Below are 20555 nucleotides of genomic sequence, written 5' to 3'. Positions count from 1 at the left end.
TTCCTTTTCCTTCTGCGTTTGGCCAGAAGGTCATGACCTTTCCCCTCTGACCTCACCACAGTTATCCATAACTTTTGTAACCTACAGATTGGATTCCTGAAGTGTGCACTACAGGGGGCTGCTCTTGAGAGCATCAGCTGGTGCAGAATACAGCTGCTTGTCTGCTTGATATATGAGTCACGTGGAGCATATTAGATACGTAGTCTGGTTTCCAGTGCTATTCCTGGGATTAACTTCGATTTGTTCAACCCTTCGTACTCTAGCCTGGGTCTAGGCTGCTTTAGAAGCTACCTCTCTTTCATCTTCTGCTGACAGCCCCTAGATTTTAATTCATGACTCATCACGCTGGAATTTACTTCCTCTGCTTGCCAGCCTAACAAAGCCTGCACCTAGGTGTCAATCAATCTCATCTTTATCCTCTCATCGTTGGCTGGGTTGGCATGATTGATGGAGCTGCCTTTGTGCTTTCAGTGGAGTTTCCTTCCGCCCCTATCAAGGTGTTAATTGTAAAGACGTTGTGGTGATTCGGTTGTATAGGAGCTGAGCTCCAAGGCTTGTAGAGGGTGCATGCTACAGCATAAGGCAGAAACATACATAAATAATTCAGGGCACCAGCTGGCTGTCACAATGGACAAGGTTCCATAGGTGCTGACACAGTACAATGTGAGGGCTGTCTGTTTATACCTTACAACACTGGTTCTCAATCAGAGGTCCGGGCCCCCCTGGGGGGCCGCGAGCAGGATTCAGGGCGTCCATCAAGCAGGGCCAGCATTAGACTCGCTGGGGCCCAGGGTAGAAAGCCAAAGCCCCACTGCCTGGGTCCCCGAGCCCCCTCACCCAGGCCTGAAGCTGAAGCCTGGGCAATGTAGCTTCGGCGTAGCCCCTGTGGGGTGGGGCCCCAGGCAATGGCCCTGCTTGCTACCCCTTGACGTCAGCCCTGGCTTTTATATGCAGAAAACCAGTTGTGGTGGCACAGGTGGGCCGTGGAGTTTTTATAGCATGTTAGGGGAGCCTCGGAAAGAAATATGTTGAGAACCCCTGCCTTACATGACCTGCGGTTTGGCCAGCTTCTTAAAAGGACAAAGTGGCAACAACCAAAAGTTTCCTTCAGATCTCTGAATTAGCATCTTGTTTTTAAAAGGGGGCTTTGATAAGCTCTGCTGATGACATTTTGAGTCCATGCATTGACAATTCATAGATATTAATTTTATTCTGGTAGGAGAATGTTGATTTGTGCTCTAGGAAAGGATGGAGCGGAGCGGAGGCTTTGCCACATAAAAATGTAACAGTAGAAAGAAATCAGAATCAAATATTTCCCTTTTCAGGATTAAAATACAATGCAACCATTGACGAGCGAAGGTACACGCCACGGGCTCATCTGGATGAAAATAGCGACCGGTACACTCATAGGCTGGTCACATTGTCTGCAGGACAAGAACACTGCGACAAGCTAAATTTTCACGTCTTGGTAAGTATAGATGGCACCAAACTTGGAGACTCCTTCAACTCCTTTTGTAGTCAGTGGAGAGACTGAGTGGGATTTAGATCAGGCCAGGTAAAAGAATTCTGCTTGGCAAAGATCTTCATGCAAAACAGAAACACATCAGGAAGCAGGCACGTAAGCCAAGCGGAAGTGCCTCGAGTACATCACATGGCTGGAAACCGGGTTAAGCTTTATCTCCAAGTCCGGATTTATTATTGCTGGGTTTGATGTGGTTAAGGATGAAATCCGCTCTGAGTGAGCTGCTGCAGTTTTATAGCTGCTCGGTCTGCTCTGTGAGCCAGCCGGGGACCTGAACTCCTCCCAATCCCCAGTTATTTTTTTCTAAACGCCTTTTATCATGTCAGTGCTGTAATCTACGGAATTCATACCGGGCTGCATTGCTCACGTTTGAGGACCAGTCCAAATGGTTCTGAACTCAGTACAAACACACGCAGTGACTTTGATTCAGGACCAAATGTTTTCATTTTCCTTCCCAGATTTCTTCACTTGGTGCATTTCTCCTACCAGTAGACTCCTCTTGCTCTTGGGTTAGAAGCCAATTAAAGCTTCTGCATAGCAGAGCCCAGCCAAGAAAGAAATACCATCAAATTGACCAAAATTACTCATAAGTGGAGATAGATCTGAACAGAAGCCTGGATCCAAACACCCCCAGATTTGGGGAAAATTTGGATCGTGATCTGGAGCTGAAATTCACAGCTAGCCAGGCCAAATCCCCAGACTCAAACTTCTGTAAAATTTGGGAAAGTTTGCATCTGAAGTTTGAATCTGAGTTAGTGATTTGCATTCATTTCTGCTTGTAAGTTTCTCTCTGGCATTATTTTCTAGAGCCAGATGTTCAAAAGACACACCCCACCCCCACACACACCCATATTAAACATCTGCACCTTTGTTTCTGATTCATTAAGACTCAGTCAAGGGCAGCCATTATGTCTCTCTATACGCAGTTGTTACAGTTTGGGAATCTGGCGTGGTATAAACAATCACTCTTTGTGATGATCGACTGTTTCAAAGCAGATGTTCTGCACTCCTAAGTACCCCTTGCACTTCTACACACACACACACACACCTCAAATTTTATTTGTATAGGTCAGGAGACATGCATGCAATCTCAGAGCAGTAAGAGGCCGTGTTTGTTGTCCTTTAGTTGTAAGATGAAAGAAGACAAATGCAAAGGGTGTTAAACTGTGATACATTTACTTTGTAAAAAATGGTTCCACCATGTTTCGGTTTGTGTTTTCATTGCACCCAACTATTCCTGCGGAAAACATCTACCCGTTTTTAATGCTGTATTAGAGAGGCTACAAAAGCAGAAAGCCCAATAATAACGGGGGATTTCAACTGTCCTCATATTGACTGGTTATATATGTCACCTCAGGAAGGGATGCAGAGATAAAATTTCTAGACATATGAAATGACTGCTTCTTGGAGCAACTTGTCCTGGAACCCATAAGGGAAGAGGCAATTCTTGATTTAGTCCTAAATGGATCACAAGATCTGGTCTAAGAGTGAATATAGCTGAATCACTTAGTAATAATGACCATAACGTAATTACATTTAACATCCTTATGGGGGAGGAATGCCAAAGAAACCCAGCACAGCAGCATTTAACTTCAAAAAGGGGAACTACACAAAAATGAGGAAGCTAATTAAATGGAAATTAACAGGAACAGTCACAAGGGTGAAATGCCTGCAAACTGCATGGAGACCATTTAAACAAACTGGCTCAAATTAAATGTATACTCCAAATAAAAAAAAAAACAGTAAGGAGGCTGAAAAAGTGCCTCCATGGTAAAGAGCAGAGAAGAAGAGTCAGTTAGAGACAAAAAGACATCTTTTAAGAATTGGAAGTCAAATCCTAGTGAGGAAAATAGAAAGGAGCACAAACCCTGGCAAGTCCAGTGTAAAAGTGTAATAAAACAGGCCCCAAAAGAGTTTGAAGACCAACTAGCTAAGAACACAAAAACTAATAGCAAATATTTTGTTAAGTACCTCAATGTTGATAAATGCAAAGTAATGCATATTGGAAAAAATAATCCCAATTATATATACAAAATGATGGGGTCTAAATTAGCTGTTACCACTCAAGAAAGAGATCTTGAAGTCATCATGGGTAGTTCCCCAAAATCATCAACTCAACATGCAGTGGCAATCAAAAAAGCTAACAGAATGTTAGGAACTATTAGGAAAGGGGTAAATAATAAAACAGAAAATATCATAATGCCACTATATAGAGCCATTGCCCACACCTTGAATACTGAGTGCAATTCTGGTCGCCCCATCTCAAAAAGATATAATAGAATTGGAAATGGTGCAGACAAGGACAACGAAAATGATTAGGGATATAGAACAACTTCCATATGAGGAGAGATTTAAAAGACCGGGACTGTTCATTTTAGAAAAGAACGGAGTAAGAGGAATATGATTGAGGCCTATAAAATCATGAATGGTGTGAAGAAAGTGAATGGGAAAGTGTTATATACCCCTTTGCATAATACAAGAACCAGGGGTCACCCAATGAAATTAATAAGCAGCAAGTTTACAACAAACAAAAGGAAGTATATCTTCACACAACACACAGTCAACCTGTGGAACTCATTGCCAGGGGATGTTGTGAAGGTTCAAAAAATAATTAGCCATGATGGTCAGGGACACAACTGCATACTCAAGGTGTCTCTGAACCTGTGACTACCAGAAGCTGGAAATGAATGACAAGGGATGGATCACTCAAAATTACCCTGTTCTATTCATTCCCTCTGAAGCATCTGGCATTGGCCACTATCAGAGACAGCATACTGGGCTAGATGGACCATTGGTCTGACCCAGTCTGGCCGTTCTTATGTTCTTATTTTCTCTGCCTCTAGGACACAGCAGACTATGTGAAGCCTGTGACATTTTCCGTCGAATATGGTCTGGAGAACCCTGACTATGGTCCCATGATGGATGATGGCTGGCCAACTGCATTTAAAGTCTCTGTACGTAATGGTCTTTGCACTTGGAGGAAAGTACTCTGCATGGGATAGCCCACTGCAGAACTAGTCTGAGCAATGGTCTACACTAATTATCTATAGCACCTTTCACCCAAGGATCTCAAAGCTCTTTATGGAGGTGGCTACGGTATAGTCTCACCATTTTATACATGAGGAAACTGAGGCATGGAGAGGCTGCGTGAGTAGCCCAAGGTCACACAGGGTTTGTGTATACTTTGAGCTGGCTACTCTCGGTTCTAGCCCGGGGATGTCTCCTCCCGCTACAAATCACACCCCCAACTCGAAGTGTAGACATTCACACCGTCAGCCAGGTCTCCTGACTCTCAACTGCTGCAGCATGTCTGCTCCGGTAAATCTCAGTGATCTCCTACCTGCACAATGCATATTGGTTATTTGTTTCTCTGTGAACCATGGAACATATGAGAATCCATGTTATTGGTATCACTTAAAGCCTTACCCTCAGTCACATCAGAGCCAGTGGTTTTAAAACCTTGTCCCCTGGCTTTGACAGGAGAAGCAAAATTGTCAATGGTTAACCATAAGGGGCTGGATTCCCGTGGTCCAGCAAGTTCACAGCGACTGTCACTGGGAAATTCCCCGGGTGCCGGGGGGATTAGTGCAAAGCCGGCAGGAACAACTCCATCACCTCCAGTGCCAGAAACCAGTCCCCTGGCAAAAGGGGAGGAGGGGGCACGGCCGTAAAGGGGGTGTCATAGGAACAGTCTCCGCTGTCCCTATTCTCCAGTTTCCCAAGGGACCGTGCAGCAGTGGCATATGTAAAAACCACCCCCTGGAGCCAGGCAGCTCTGCAGAGAATAGAAAAGCAACTCAAAAGAGAGCAATAACGTTATGCTCCCCTATTGCACAGCCAACCTGATTAGAGCAGCCCAAGGGCTCTTACGTTCTCATATTACCCTATGGAGATCTAATTCTAGCTCTTTGCCAGGTAGCAAAGACTTATGGGTCAGGGGGTTTCCCATACACATGCCTTCCATTTCACTGAGGAACCCAAGGCTGTGTTTGCAAAGAAGTGGGGTGCTAACCCCAGATTCTAACCGGAGTGACTACACTCTGCCTAGCCCAGACCCTCCTGTAATTCCAGCTGGGTACAGTATTCGTCACTTCCTGTCCTAAACTGTGGTGTAACCTTGCTGCACTCTGCTAAACCATCGACCTGTTCTACCATGAAGGCTGCTTCTGTGGGAGACAAAGTGACCCCTTGTGTATAGTTTGTAAAGCATTTTATGGTCCCTCACAGCAAAGATGCTGTACAAATGTTACACTAGTATTATAATTTCTAAACATTTTGGGCTAGATCCTCCCCTGGTGTGAAGTAGCATAGTCCAGTTGAAGTCAATGATGGAGCCACACTGATTTCCACCAACTCTGCCCCGTAGAGTTTTAAAAATCATCATCGCAATAGCTTACTTAATGTCAACAAAGGAGACAGAGAAAGAGAGGGAAGGTCGCTGAGAATGGAGCATATATTCCAGGTGTGATTAGGCGTAAAGCAGGAAATCTTTGAAAAGTTGGATGTATGATTTGTACTGAGGTTTGAAATATGTGTGCTCGAGATTGGAATTAAAAAAGCAAAACCAAAGCAATATGAATGATAAACTTGGTGGTCAGCTAACTTGTCCCTTAACTCAATACTTCTGCGCCTTTACCTTTCAAATGGGCAGATGATCAAGAATCTCTTGTATTGTTTATTTGCCATATGAATTTTGTTGTTGTTTTAAAGCATTTAGTTTGTGGTTTTGATTGACTAAAAATGGCCATTGTGGGTGCATAGTACGTGAAAATCCCTCTCCGCATGTGCATGTGCACATCAAAACGCTGCTTGGATTTCTCTTGTCATTCCCCCTTCAGGTGCCTTTCTGGAATGGATGCAATGAGGATGAACACTGTGTCCCTGATCTGGTCCTTGATGCTAAAAACGATATTCCAACTGCCACGTGAGTAGATAATCCAAACGAAATTGTCCTGCTAACCAGGAAATCATGTCACGAAATGCAGAGGATTGTGGAAATCAGATCACAGGTTTAGCTCTTCTCATTACAGAGGATTTTGTCCTGAATTTTTTGTCTCTCTCTCTTTTCGTCTTTGCTTTTGCCCTGACATTAACCATCTATGGTCCATGTCCCATACACACGCTGTACATATACACCGTGTTAACAAATGATGAAATGCTTCATAATTAAGAGCATGCATGCAGAAGGAGATGAATCATGCAGACCTGGTTTGTTTGGGGTTTTTTGGAGGGAGGAGGTGTTTGTTTTGGGGGTTTTGAGGAGGGGGGGAGGGGAGTTGTGTTTGCTGTTTTCATTGTTTCCGAAGGGCTTATCAAAATATAATGTGTTTTTGTTTCTCGTGGCTGGGCTGGTTTGCCCTTTGCAATGGATTTCAGAGGCATTTTCATTATGTGTTTCAGTTTCTGTTCTGAGAGTGATGCTCTTGTTTGGACTCCCATCATATACTCTAACCACATTGCCAAGGGCTTGCCTGTGTCCAGATGCAGACTAGCTAGCTGCCCAAAGAGGCTGGCATCTGGCTGCCAGCATTAACATAACGAGCTAACAAACCCAGCAAGTCTGCCTGGTTCTCAAAGTAAAATGCAGTAGGGCATAAAATGCAGGAATTTCTTCACAGAGCAGCTGGATGGTGGGTGGAAGAGTCCTGGCCTCTGCCTCAGTGGCCCGCATGATTCCTGTCTGACCCTCTCCTTGCCCCACTCATTTGCAGTCTGTGTTCCTATGGGCCATCTAGTCCAGAATCACGTCTCTGAGAGTGGCCAGTGCCTGACCCTTCAGAGGAAGGGGGACGGACCCTGCAGTAACAGATGTGGAATTATCACATCTTAGGTCTCATCCTGGTGTCTGATAGGGAGCGATGGGTGAAGCCCTGAAGCATGAGGTTAAATATCTCTGCCAAAATGTTGGTTATTGTCACGCTGTCTGGGAGGACTTAGGAGCGTGTGGGTACCTTATTCAGGGCAGACTGCCATAAACAAGGTAGGAAACCCAAATTGGCTCTGAATTTTATATTTCATTTTCACCAACCCAGCAACAAATATAACCCCCTGAGGCACCGTAAGCCAGATCAAGGCATCACAGACAGTCCCCTCAGGCACTCCGATCCACTAGCCCATCAGCCGCATGAGGTTCTGTGATAGATGCATGCTTCCCTCCAAAAATCACATCGATTCCAGGTTACCCCCAGTCCCAAGTGTCACCCAGGTCTGGCTGCATCCTAGAGCTCACCCTGCAGCTAATTCTATAATAAACTATCCAAGGTTTATTAGCTAGGGAAAAGAAATGAGTGTTATTGGGAGGTTAAAGCAGGTAACATATATATACAGATGAATCAAAGTTCGTAATCTCAAAAGGTGGCCGAGATGTAATAAGCTGCCAGTTTCCCCAAAGTCTTTTCAGGGTATCTAGATTGTCTCTGGGGATCTCCGCTTTGCATCCAATACCCTTCCCTGTAAGAGTTCAAACAGCCCCGAGATGAAGGATTTTCCTTTGTATTTATATTCGTTCTCTTAGAACAATCTGATAGGGTCACCACCCACACAGGCGCTTCCTCTGATTGGTGGAGCGAGAGGAGTGCATTGAGAGTCTTTGACCTCAGATCATCACGTAATGGCCACATGCCTTCAAATGCTCACGATTTAGCACTTTCCTTTTAAAGCTCTTCCTTTGTATTGTACAAGGCTTCTTTCTGGTTTGATGGGTTACTTCGTTACAGGGGTCTACCCAGTGTAAATTTTTGCTAGTACATTATAACAGCATGCAGCTAAGTGAAAACAATGCATGCAACATCCCATTCATTTTCATGAAGTTTAAACGCCAAATACCTTCTTATACATTTGACAATCACTTTGATCTATATTAATACACAAGTGAATTGTCCTGAGGCTTTGGCATGAGCTGGCACCTAGTCTGCCAGCGTCACAGTTATCATTAACTATAAAACTCTGGATTCTCTTGATATCCATAGAAATATCAACCCCTTTTGGAATTTTGCTCCAATCTTGGAGCCAGACTTTTAAAGGTATTGATTCCATGGAAATCAATGGACTTAGGCACCTCCGTCCCTTTCAAAATCTGAGCCTTGCCCTTAACCTCTTCCTGTGGCAATTCCATTTTAGATATTTGTATATTTCATTAATTTTCACTTTTTCTGTTTGATTTTACTTGTATTTTACAGCCCCTAGCAAAGTCCAGTAAATTATCTTCTCTTCCCTTCCTTCTTCCACTCCCCAGCCCTCTTGTCTCCCCTACCCCCAGTCTGCCAGTGCATGCCCCACCCAGGATGTTTGCAGATATTTATGAATACAGTCTACCCCTCCTACAATGGCTAGCAAATGAACAGGGCTCGGTGCGTTTTTTTATGGTTTGCTGTTGCACATCAAGTTTCCAATCCAACTTCCAATGAAGTCAGTGGGAGTTTTCCCATATTGGCTTTGATGGATGTTAGATCTGGCCCTAAAAGAGAAAGAAATATAGGGATCTGCTGAGCAAACCACTGTTAAGTTTCTGTGTGGAATAAACCTATTTGTTGCTGTAATGATGCTGTGGTTGCTTCACCATCACAGGTAACACATTGGTCCCCGCTGCTACATTTTTCCTTTCCTTTTTTTTTTAATATAAAAAAAATTGACACGTCCATCAAAAAGTCTGCCAAGTCTGCCACAGTTCAAATTCTCCCCTGGCGCGACTCCATTGCTATCAGTGCACGTATGCCAGGGCTGAGATTTCAGACAGCAAAACTGACGTTATACATCATCTTGACCTTTTTTCTCTTACTTTTCATGTAATGTTTTATTTAGGAGACAATAATCATGCCCAAGTGTGATGGAATGCACCCCTGTGTTCACACCCTACACACAATTGTAATAATCTGTTCAAAGTATGCTGTGTGCAGAATCATTGGAAAACTCATAACTTGCTAATCAGTAATATCCTGGTGAAAGGTGTACAGCAGCACTACGTGTGAAGTTATACACTTCCCCCATATGATGTTAAAAGTGCACGTTCAAAACTCACATAGCACCCAACTGGTCAAACAGGCCTGTCTTGAACAAAGGAGTGTGTGTTGCCTTAATTTGCATTTAAGCAGTAAAAAAGTCATTAAGCAGAAAGGGGGAAGGGAGGAAACAAAAGGAAACCGGCATGTGAGCATACAGAGGTGAAAAAACCCAGCGGGGTCCTACACAGACTCTTTGTCTCCTGGTTCTCAGCTGGAAATGTTTTTGAAAAGGGGAAAGGAAACTATAAAAAGGAGTGGCAAACACCCCAAGAAACCCCTTTCACTTGTCCTTGCCCTCCTCAGTCTTTGTACCTGAGAAGGCAAAAGAAACAGCCATTAGACTTGAAGAGTTTGGTCAATAATGCTGTTGGAAGCATGTGGTGAGAAATTTTGCTTTAATATAGTTTAAGTTCTAGTAGGCACTAGAAAGTGTTTTATCTTTATTTTTCTTGTAACCATTTTTTACTCTAATGCCTCATTGCTTGTACTCACTTAAAAGCTATCTCTTTATAGTTCATAAACTTGCTTTATTGTTTTGTCTAATCCAGTCTGTTTAAGTTAAAGTGTCTGAGAAACTCTACTTAAGGTAATAAGCTGGTGTATATTAGCCCCTTAAAAGAATAATGGACTTAATATATTTGGATTGTCCAGGAGAGGGCTGGGCAGTACAAGATATACATTTGGGGTGAGGGAATCCAGGACTGGGAGAGTGTTGGGGGCACCCTGCAGAAGTAACCCAGGCTGGTAAAAGCCAGAGTGTACCCGCGTGTGGCTGGCAGGCTGTAGTTACACACAGACACTCAGGGTGTAGCTTGCATGCTGGACGGCTGTTTGTAAGCGCCCCAGATGGGAGGTATTGCAGCAAGGCATTGTAGGCTCCCAAGGTTGCAGGTCAGGGGTGACACAGAACCCTCACTGCTCTGGATTGCACCCCAGTGGGTCACACCAGGGCAGTTAGACAGTGTTATACAACAGCCACAGCAAACGAGAGTTCACAGCTACTCTATTTAGAACCACGTGACTCCTTTCCTTCCTGAGCAGCCTGGGGTATGACAGGCACACCGGGCAAAGATTTACTTGCACTAGCATTCCCAGCCATGAATGAGTATTTCTTTTTCTTCTTACCTTGGTGATAAGGAGAGAGATTGGATTTATGGCAGCCCTTCAGGCAGTTGTAAAGGATTTATGAAATGGAAGGGCACAAAGAGACTAATAAACAGAGCTGGGATGCATCATTTACTGACATTCAGCTCAGCTCTGGCAAGATAAAAAATCCACTAAGCTTAGAAGAAAGACTAGAGACTCAATCATGTTTCTATTTCGTTAGTGTGCAAGTGCATTTCCTATACCGTATTTCTTCTCACCAATGGTCCTCAACAGAAGACACTGTGAGGCCAAGGAGGTCTGGAGAAGATCCCCCTTGAAAGTCCATCATTGCTATCCCTTGCTCTGCCACAAGGGGCACTGTGGTAGGAACAAGCGAGCTACTTCCCCTCCAGTGGCAGGGGATGTTCCCCGTCCCCACTATCCTGGACTATCCGATTTGGAATTCATTCTTTTCCTGTAGAAGGCACCTGGCGCGTAGCAATCTACCGCCCTGTAAAGGAGATTTAACTAATCCTCCAAATGCAGTGATGCACAAATTGTTCATCTACATGAAATATGCTTGCAAGCCTGGCGGGCCCGATTTTCAAACAGGGCCTCTGATTTCTTCCACCTGCAAAACGGTTCTGCACGCAGCAGTATGTACAAAACCCCCTATTTTGGTTGCACAGACTTGTGTTTGTGTATCCAGGTTGGTAGCTGGGTATCAATGTTCATGGCCAAATGCAAGCGTGCCTACTGTTTCGCTGATGCTAACATTTGCACACATTTTGAGGGGCTGATTTAAAGGCATCTGAAAACTTAGCCTGTACTATTTGTGTGTAATGCATTAAGCACATACAACTATTGTACGGAGAGTCTCACATTGATTCTAATAGCTGTACGCAAAGACAGCATTTCCAGCATGCTTATGTACAAACTGATCAATACATTTATTTAACCAGTTTAAATGCAGTGAAAATACATCTTCATTTACCTAATTGGAGCAGCTCAGAGCTCAACTTACTGTGTGTCGATGCATACTAATCATGTAAACTGCCTCCTATGTCAGCAGATAATCTCTTGGATGTATCAGGCGCCCCTGATTATATAAGATCTTTCGTGCTATGTGTCCTCCAAAGCTTTTACAGATGAAGTCTTCTAATAACAGTGCCAACCTGGCCACTGCTTTAATACTCTGCTTTTCTTGTAGGGAGTATTGCAGAAGAGTACTGAGAAAGTCACCGTCGGATTGCGCCGCCTACACACTATCTTTTGATACCTCCGTTTTTATCATAGAGAGCACGAGGAGGAGGGTGGCTGTAGAAGCTACACTGGAGAACAAAGGCGAAAATGCATACAGCACTGTCCTAAACATTTCCTTCTCGAGAAATCTGCAGTTTGCTAGCTTGATTCAGAAGGTAAGAACTCCTTTAGAGTCTTCTCCAGTTGGCACTTGTGTTGGGAGCAAATCATTGCCAGTAAAAAAGAGAAATGGCCATCAGTGGGCCTGGGCCTGCACCAATGAAACTAATGAGGGTTTTGCCATTGACTTTAGTGGAAATGAAACTGGACCACCAAAAGAGGAGTCATTAGATAGTAAGGGGGAGGTATTGCCAAAGTATGTGTGTTGTTCAGTGCAGTGGCTCAACACCGTTACTGTTCTGTTGCATTTCCATAGCCCCTTCCACACTCACTGTACAAAGATTAATTTAGCCTAACAACTCCTCTGCTCCAATGACAGGGTACGTCGGGATTGCCAGCCTGGATCAAACCCAAAGTCCATCTCGCCCAGTGTCCCGTTCCTGACAGTGGCCAACTTCAGTGGAAGGCACAAGAAACTCCAAAATATACAATTTATGGGGAAAGCTGCCCCATATCGTTCCCTCCAATGAGCATGCCCTTGCATTTGTCAGCACGGAATTTCACCTGCCCTTCTGCCGTGTCCCCTTAGCATTTTTTGGAGCCTACTCTAGTCTTGAGTAACCAGAAAGATTCCACGTCATCTGCAGATATTGCCATCTTGCTGTTCACCCGCTTTTCCACATCATTAATGAATATATTACAGCACCCCGGTCCTTGTGCAGAACCTTGGGGCACCCACCCCTCTGCCACCATGGTGAAAGTGTATCATTTCTTCCTATTTGCTTTCTCCTAGCCATTGTCTAATCCATCACAGAATGTTACTTCTCACCCATGATGACTTAGCTTAATAACCTCTCATGATGGACTTTGTCAAAAGCTTTCTTTGGAAAGTTCAAATAAATCAAATTAATTATTTCTCCTTTATCCACCTTTTTGACACGCTCAGAGATTCTAGGAGATCAGAGGCATGATTTTCCCTTACAGAAGCCATGGTGGTTTGTCCCCCTCATGTCACATTCATCTAGTTATTTTTATTATTCATATTACTCATTGTTGCAGAGAATTGAAGTATTGTTTCAACCAATTATCCCCATTTTGTAGATAAGGAAATTAAGCACAAGGAGTGAAATTCTAGTATATGCTCGGCACAAACCCAGTGCAGCACTTTAATCACACTTCATAACAGGCTTTCCATGGGACACACGTGTACCCTCAAGGACACACATGGGCCTCAGGCTGGCCTTCATTTAGGCAGCATGGCCTAATGCATAGGGCACTGGACTGGGAGTCAGGAGACCTGGGTTCTATTCCTGGCTCTTCAGTTCCCATCTCTGTGCCTCACTTTCCCCATCTGTAAAATGGGATAATGATACTGACCTCCTGTCGGGACCCTGGTTTCAAACCCAGGCCCACTGGATTCTCAGCAAACAGCCTTGGCCATCAGACCTTTCCACTAGGTCAGACTACCAGGAACTCACAGACATGGGTGGGCCAGCTACCAGTGTTCCATGGCCTGCTTCCTGATTGGCCACATGGCCTTGACTCTGACTGGCTGGTGACCCTATATAAACTTCCTGCTTTCTTTCTGGCCAGGTCTGAGCAAAACAAGCCATTGCCTGCTGCGAGCTACACGGACTCACCTGACTCTGCCTTAATGCCCCACCTCATCCTGACTTGCTGCCTCACCCCTCCAGCCAACCCCCTATACCTTCCCCTTGGATTGGATCTCCTGGCTATCAGACCTTTGTGTGGACTCCCACCACTGATCTGGACTGCCCTTCGACCCACCGGACCCCAAGGCATTACACCTCCTTTTTAAAGCACTGAGGGATCTCCTGATGAAAAGTGCTAGAGATTATTAGTACTTGATTTCTCCTTGCAAAACTGAAAGCTGTTCTAAAAACTCAGGGGGTTAAATTAACTGGCCTAAGTTTCCCTGTTGTCTGTGGCCGAGCCAAGAATAGAATTCAGAGTCCTTGACTCCCAGTTCTGTGCCTTAACCACATGACCACATTTCCTCTTAATCACTCTCCCAGATTTTCTTCTTCCTTTCCTCAGTTTCTAAGAGGAGAAAAGGTCAGGAGAAAGAGAGTGAAGAAGTATTCAAATGATCTTCCAAAACCTCCCGGTGGCACTGGGATGCTTTGCTGTAGCTAAGAAAGATGGGATTAATCAAAGAGCATTGCATTACTCATCTGCAACACATTTTCTCCTTCTTAATTTCTTGGCAGTGCAGCTCTCTGGTGCTCCACCACTGTGGTGCTCCATGCTGCCTGATGTTCAGTCTTTACACTCATATCCCAGATCACGGCCTACACGTCATCCTCAGAGTTGGGTGCAAAGTGAACCTGGTATTCTTTCATACAGTTCTCACTATAACTCCTGAGATGTAGCTAGTTAAGTATGCATTGTAACAGGGAAAACAGTGTGTCTCTTTACTTATCGAGGCTAAACATACATGGGGAAAATAGATGCAGAACTTATTGCTGTGGAGATCTCGGGATTGGAATCTAACATGACAATAAAAACAGGAGCACTGCTAAGGGCGTTAGAGGATGTAACCAGATGATCTCAAACTCAGCGCAGAACCAAATCATTTTTGAGCGCTAATGAAGCTTAGTTAGATTTTAGTGAAAACTTTTCCATTTTCACTAGTTTTGACTGAGACCAACAGCAAAAGGAATGGCTATATATGCTGATAAGAAGATGTTCACAATTTCATCAGAGAAGATGAAAATGTAATGTGGGATCTAGATCTCCATGCTTCAGGGCAGAACCAGTTACTAACTGCCTGGGGTCAGGAAGAAGCTGCTCCTACATTCTGTTCTATTCCATGATTGTGCATTACAGGGAGTCCTGCACTTCTCCCTGAAGACTCTGGTACTGGTCTAGGGTGTGGGATAGAACAGACCCCATGTCAGATCCAGCCTAGCGATTCTATCTCCGTAAGAAGTTTGTCGATGCTTTTGGCTTTTAAGCTTCTAAGGATGTTAAATCCTTCATTATTAGAATACAAAACGATTTTTTTATTTGTAAGTGCCTGAGATACACTAAGATGCTGAGGAACTTCTTTCCGCCTTTGCTTTGGCACTCCTACGGCTTTAAAAAAAAATCTCCCAAGCGGAGCACGCTGGTGGCCAAGTTTCAGTCAATGAAGAATTTTTACTGCTAAGTTATAGCTCCCCTGAAAATATGGGCTTACAATGGAAACAGAGCCATGACTTAGAGTTGGGCCAATCGATGCCACTCTAATACTGCTTTGCAAGCGGTATGCTGACTGGAAGATTGAAGGCGGCGCATATGTTTCGAGTATTTGGGACATACAGGGCTCTGTTGAAAACCAGCTTTGTTCAACAAAACAGTCAGAGTCTGGGAATGACCAAAAAAAAAAAAAAAAGAAACCTCTGATTTATAAACTTCATATGGCAGCAACCACATCACCCACTTTGTCATCCTGCATGTGTGTGTGTGGAGAGAGAGGCAGCCTTCCCTCTCGCATCTTCAGGCCTCCTTGTGGTGAATGGGAGATCTTGGCCTTTTATTACAGAACCATCATGTCATGTTGCATCTCTAGCCACTGCAGCTGCTGCTGACCTAGGTTCAGAAGTGAACTTCACGGGCCTTGTGTTTTCTGGGGCACTTTCTGCTCCCCTGAGAGCCCTAAGCAGGATGTCCTGTCATCTCAGGCCCAGCGCCTCTCAGTGGTTTGAGCATTGGCCTGCTAAACCCAGGGTTGTGAGTTCAATCCTTGAGGGGGCCATTTAGGGATCTGGGGCAAAAATCTGTCTGGGGATTGGTCCTGCTTTGAGCAGGGAGTTAGACTAGATGACCTCCTGAGGTCCCTTCCAACCCTGTCTAGGATTCTATCTTTGGGGGTGCATTTCATGTATGTGTTTCAAACAGCTAGCTACCCTCTGCTTCCCGGTCCCTCTGAAGGCCCAGACTGGAGGAAGGAGGGACTCACTCCTTACCACAGCCATGGTTTACTTTTCCTACTTGGCTTCTTTAACAACCTTTTTGATCCAACTCCACAGCTACCATAAACACTCACACACAGGCATGCCCCAGGATACATGACAGATAACCCAGATATCTCCCAGTTTATCACCCTCCATCTATCTAATGATCTTCTCGCACTCATCCCCATGTTCCCCAAGCACCACCCTTGGCTCCTTTCTTACTCCCCTTTTAGACAGATTTTCCTTACATGAAAGGTCTGTATCTTTTTATCACTGGTTCTCAAACAGCTTAGCATGCCCTGCCTTTCCCCACTATCACCTCTAAGAAGTCTGGGCCAAGCGATCATTCAGCACTTCGCTGACATTTCCGCATTGTGTCTAGGCTGTGGAAAGCTTTGATCCATCATTCTGGTTGGGAGTGTAGTAAATGTCTGTCAGCCGTCCAATGGGCGCTCAGAGGAATTCCTGAGACCTCCAAATCCTGCTTCTTGGGAAATGTGCTGATCTTGCTGAGAATTCATTCATCCACTACATGACTTCATAACCATTCTGGGTATCAAATAGCTCCCATTTGGTGGTTTAAAAGTTGTGCCAATGGAAAATTACGGGACATGTTGCCCACAAAATTAGAAAAATGTAAGGGTCTGCTCTGTGTTTTCTGATAGATTACTCCAAATTAACCAAGGAAAAATGTTATGAGATGTAACAGAATAAGCGCCATGCAGCAGCGTTTAGAGAAAACACTGTTGCCAGTTACGAACGCTCAGCTCGACTAATGTGCTCCTCGCTACTGTTCATTACAAAGACAAATCAACTAGAGTAATAAGTAGCTTCTTGAGTTTCCAGCTAACTTCGGGATTGTACCCGGTGCTGTACAAACACACAGTAAAAGCCAGGCTTTGTCCCAGGGAGCTCATAGGCCAAATAGACAGAGGATGGGAGACAGTGTTAGTAGTGCCACTTGACAGATAGGGAACAGGAACCGCGGCACAGCGAAATGCTCCAGGTCACGCAGGGAGTTTGTGGCAGAACCAGGCACTGGACTCAGAACTCTTGAGTCCCAATCCAATGCCTTAGCTAGAATGACATCTTTCCTCCCTACATTGCAGCATCGCTGTTACAAACTGTATTATTTGGAGCATTACTGTAGGTCAATTTTTTGATGAAGCGTTCCCTTGCTGACGGTATTGTTAAATATAGCAAGTGTATTTTATTGTTGCATTATCTTACTATTCCATTGTCTGATTCATTATTGGGACAGATATCCTGCAATCTCCTGGACAAACCATATTGAATTATGTTAAAGTGTCTTAAGAGGTCATTGCTTTAAAAATGCAAATGTATCGTGGGCTGGTATGTAGCATCTTTTAAGGAGGAGACAGGACTTAGGTAAACACCGGGAAGTGTCATGTGCTTCCAAGGACTCTTGAGAACAACGGACCAGACAAGGCTGAACTTCTAGCTGAGCGAGGTTCCCGGGAAATACTTGGGACGAGGGGAATGCAAATGTCTCACTACTGGGCCATCCTTTGGAAGCTGCACCTTGAAGAGAAACCCATTGTCTGGCTCATTACCTAGTCCCGGTCTCTTCAAAGACCCAGCCTGGCTAAAGGAGGGACTCTGTCACTCCTAGGGGAGCTAGTTCCAAGCGAAAGCTGTTCTGAACTGGTAACCACAGGAAAAGCTCCTGGGTGGACTTTGAAGAACTAATCACCAGCCAGAGCCCTGGTTAGAGTTAGGGGCTGATTTCTGGGAAGCTTTTTAGCATGCGTGTAGGTTCTTGTATTGTTTTTAGTGTGTTTTCTCTGTAATGGCTTTACCTTAAGACTAGAAGGGCTTGCTTAGAAAGAGCTGTGTGATAACTTCTAACTGGGCCATTGGACTGTCTACTTCCTCTGAAGGGAGAAGAGAAGCAGGCCGGCTTAGGCAGGCTGCCTTTTGCTGGGGATACCACAGTATAGTCGGGACTGCACAGCCTAGAAACACCCTGGTTGGATGGGACTCTCGTCTCCACCCAAGAGAGGTGACCCCAGAGGGGGAATACAGGTGCAATTGCCCTGACTTGTGGGGATGATTATTTACTGTTTGTATTAAGATAGCACCTAGCTGCCTCGGTCATGGAGCAGGACCTCCCTGTGGCAGGAGGTGTACAAACAGCACAAAAAGATGCCCCCAAAGAGTGTACATTCTAAGTAAGTTAATTATCACTGACATGTGGTCACCATGTAATAAAGGAAGTTGGGCTATTTCTTGTTATTTCTCTAGCACATTTGATCATAGAAAATCTATGCTTCTTTGTGATTATTGGTCCAAGAATAATCAGTTTTATTTGGTCTTTTTCATTCATCGCTGTATCTAAAATCCCAGAGTAGGATTTAAACCAAGAAATTTGAAATTGGCTTTGTGACTGTGATACTAGTTTAACAGAACTGCATGGGAAGAATGTCTGGCTTACAACAACTGTAGTTTCCCTGTTTTTCAAGCTTCAGTTCGGATGTCTTTCGGTCCGTGCACACAGCCACAAGGAGCATGTTGGCTATGAGAAATGTGCTGTGGGTATCTCTGGTGTTTCTGGTAACCTGTGGTTTTCCATTTCAGGATGATACAGACATCAATATTGAATGCATGAATGAAGAAAAGCGCCCCAACAAGAAGGTGTGCAATGTTAGCTACCCCTTCTTCCGAGCCAAAGCAAAGGTAAAGATAGTTTCTGTTATTTGACCTGGCAAGTCCAAATGAAATATCCTGCCGATGGGGTGCTCCGGCCCCTCCTCTGTGGCCGCAGAAGGGTGCCACTGAGCGGGCAGGGGACAAAGGTGCCACTGAGCGGGCAGGGGGCATGGCCGCATTTGGGAATGGTGCTCAGGAGGTGACGTAGTGCTGAGCTCAGCTTCTTGCCTAGGGCATGCTGAGGACAGGGAGAAAGGTTCCTCCACTGAGCCGAGCCTCTGTGGATCGCTCCCAGAGAAACACTGGGGCTGCAGATTCTATTTCGGCCATTGGAACAAAGTAACCTAGGGAGAGCAGAGCCCCACTCGCTTCCGGAGCTAAGGGGGAGCATTCCTGTCCAGATCTCTGCCCAGAGCCCTGCCTGCCTGCACTGGGGCTGGGCTAAGGAGCTGGCCCAGCAGGGATGAGCAAAATGATTCAAAGACCAGTATTTGCTTTCGTTTCTATTTCAGAAGGCCACCAGCGTTAGGGGACAAGAGGTCAGCTAAGAGGTGTCAGCAGCATAAAAGTTGCATTGAATCCTAGCCGATCTTCAGGCAGCCAAATTCAAACCAGTCACACAGAGACAAAGAATTTGACTTTAATCCTTTGGCACAGTTTAATGTTGGCTGTTCCGATCTGCTGCTGCCTTACAAAATGAGTCCCCTTTTACTGGTTAGGTAGAGCAAGCTAAATTCTTCTCTCTTCCATTTCAACCGGACCCTCTGCCCCTCATTCATCATACTGGAGACGTTCACGTGAATTTGCGCAAGAACAAAAAAAGAGAGAGAAACCGAATGAAGGAAACCTCACTAGTATCAGTTTGGTGAAGAGCGTGTCACGTCTAAGGGGGTTTTCTCAGATAAACCCCTTGGTAGCATTCTTTTTAACCCTATCCATTCATTTTAGTTCTAGATCAGCTAATATTTTAGAAACACGGATCAAACATTTTAATGAGCGTTAACATATTTAGTTCATTACATATGGGCTCAAAGACACACTTCACTTGTTGTTATTCAAATTATGATGTTATTCATACGTGCAGTGAGGCAATCCTTGCACTAAAGATCTTACAGTCCAGGTTGACAAGACACAGCAGGTGGGAGAAAGGAGGTATTGTTATCCCTATATGACAGATGAGGACAGGAGTGGCAGAAGGTCCCTAAAAGTGGGGGGGCCGCAGGCGCCTGAACCGTGGCACCGCCGTCACATCGCCCCCTTCCTCCCGAGGTCCCCCCCGTACTGCTCCTTCTCCCCGAGCCCCCACCCTTGTGCTGCTCATTCTCTCAAGGCCCCACCCCTTCCCCCGAGACCCTGCTCTCGCGTTGCCTCTTCTCCCCAAAGCCCCGCTCCCACACTCTCTCCTCTCCGCTCCTTCCCCCTGTTGCTTGCCTTTATCGACAGTAAAAGGGGAGGGGGCATGGCCCCCTGGCTCTCCCTGTTCTGGCACCCAGGGATGGGGAATGTAGGCACAGAGAGATTAAGTAACTTGCCCAAGGTCACATAGCAAGCCTGCAGCAGATTCAGGAATTAAACCCAGATCTCCAGTCCTGTGATTTTACCACAAGTTCCAGTCTGACAGCTTAGTATCCCTGGACTTGGAGGCTTTCAAAAGCCAAACTGAAAACCAGATTTAAATGTTGCAATTCTCAGAATGAGCTGAAGGAAGAGCGTGGATATGATTTTGCATCTGCATCCAAATTTCACATCTCCAGTGTTTGTGGCACGTTTTACCAATATGAATATTTTTTTTCTTCTTCTAAACAAGGAATGGATTGCACCTTCAGTGAGTTCACGGATGACACTAAGCTGGGGGGAGAGGTCGATAAACGCTGGAGAGTAGGGATAGGGTCCAGAGTGACCTAGACAAATTGGAGGATTGGGCCAAAAGAAATCTGATGAGGTTCAGCAAGGACA

The 20555-nt window shown here is 45.0% G+C and overlaps 1 protein-coding gene across 2 annotated transcripts in view; it reads left to right on the top strand.

The window, feature by feature from the left end:
* ITGA11 (integrin subunit alpha 11) overlaps positions 1-20555 on the top strand; it is a 151232-nt gene that overhangs the window by 102911 nt on the left and 27766 nt on the right. For both annotated transcript variants that reach the window (XM_034784469.1, XM_034784470.1), the window contains exons 17-21: positions 1326-1468; positions 4366-4476; positions 6361-6446; positions 11819-12026; positions 18528-18626. In XM_034784469.1, coding sequence (XP_034640360.1) covers positions 1326-1468; positions 4366-4476; positions 6361-6446; positions 11819-12026; positions 18528-18626 — 647 coding nt within the window. The remainder of the gene's footprint in view (positions 1-1325; positions 1469-4365; positions 4477-6360; positions 6447-11818; positions 12027-18527; positions 18627-20555) is intronic.

Source organism: Trachemys scripta, chromosome 10 (assembly GCF_013100865.1).
Source record: "Trachemys scripta elegans isolate TJP31775 chromosome 10, CAS_Tse_1.0, whole genome shotgun sequence".
Lineage (NCBI taxonomy): Eukaryota > Metazoa > Chordata > Testudines > Emydidae > Trachemys > Trachemys scripta.
The sequence above is the reverse complement of the archived record's forward strand: the minus strand, read 5'-3'. Positions and strand labels throughout refer to the sequence as shown.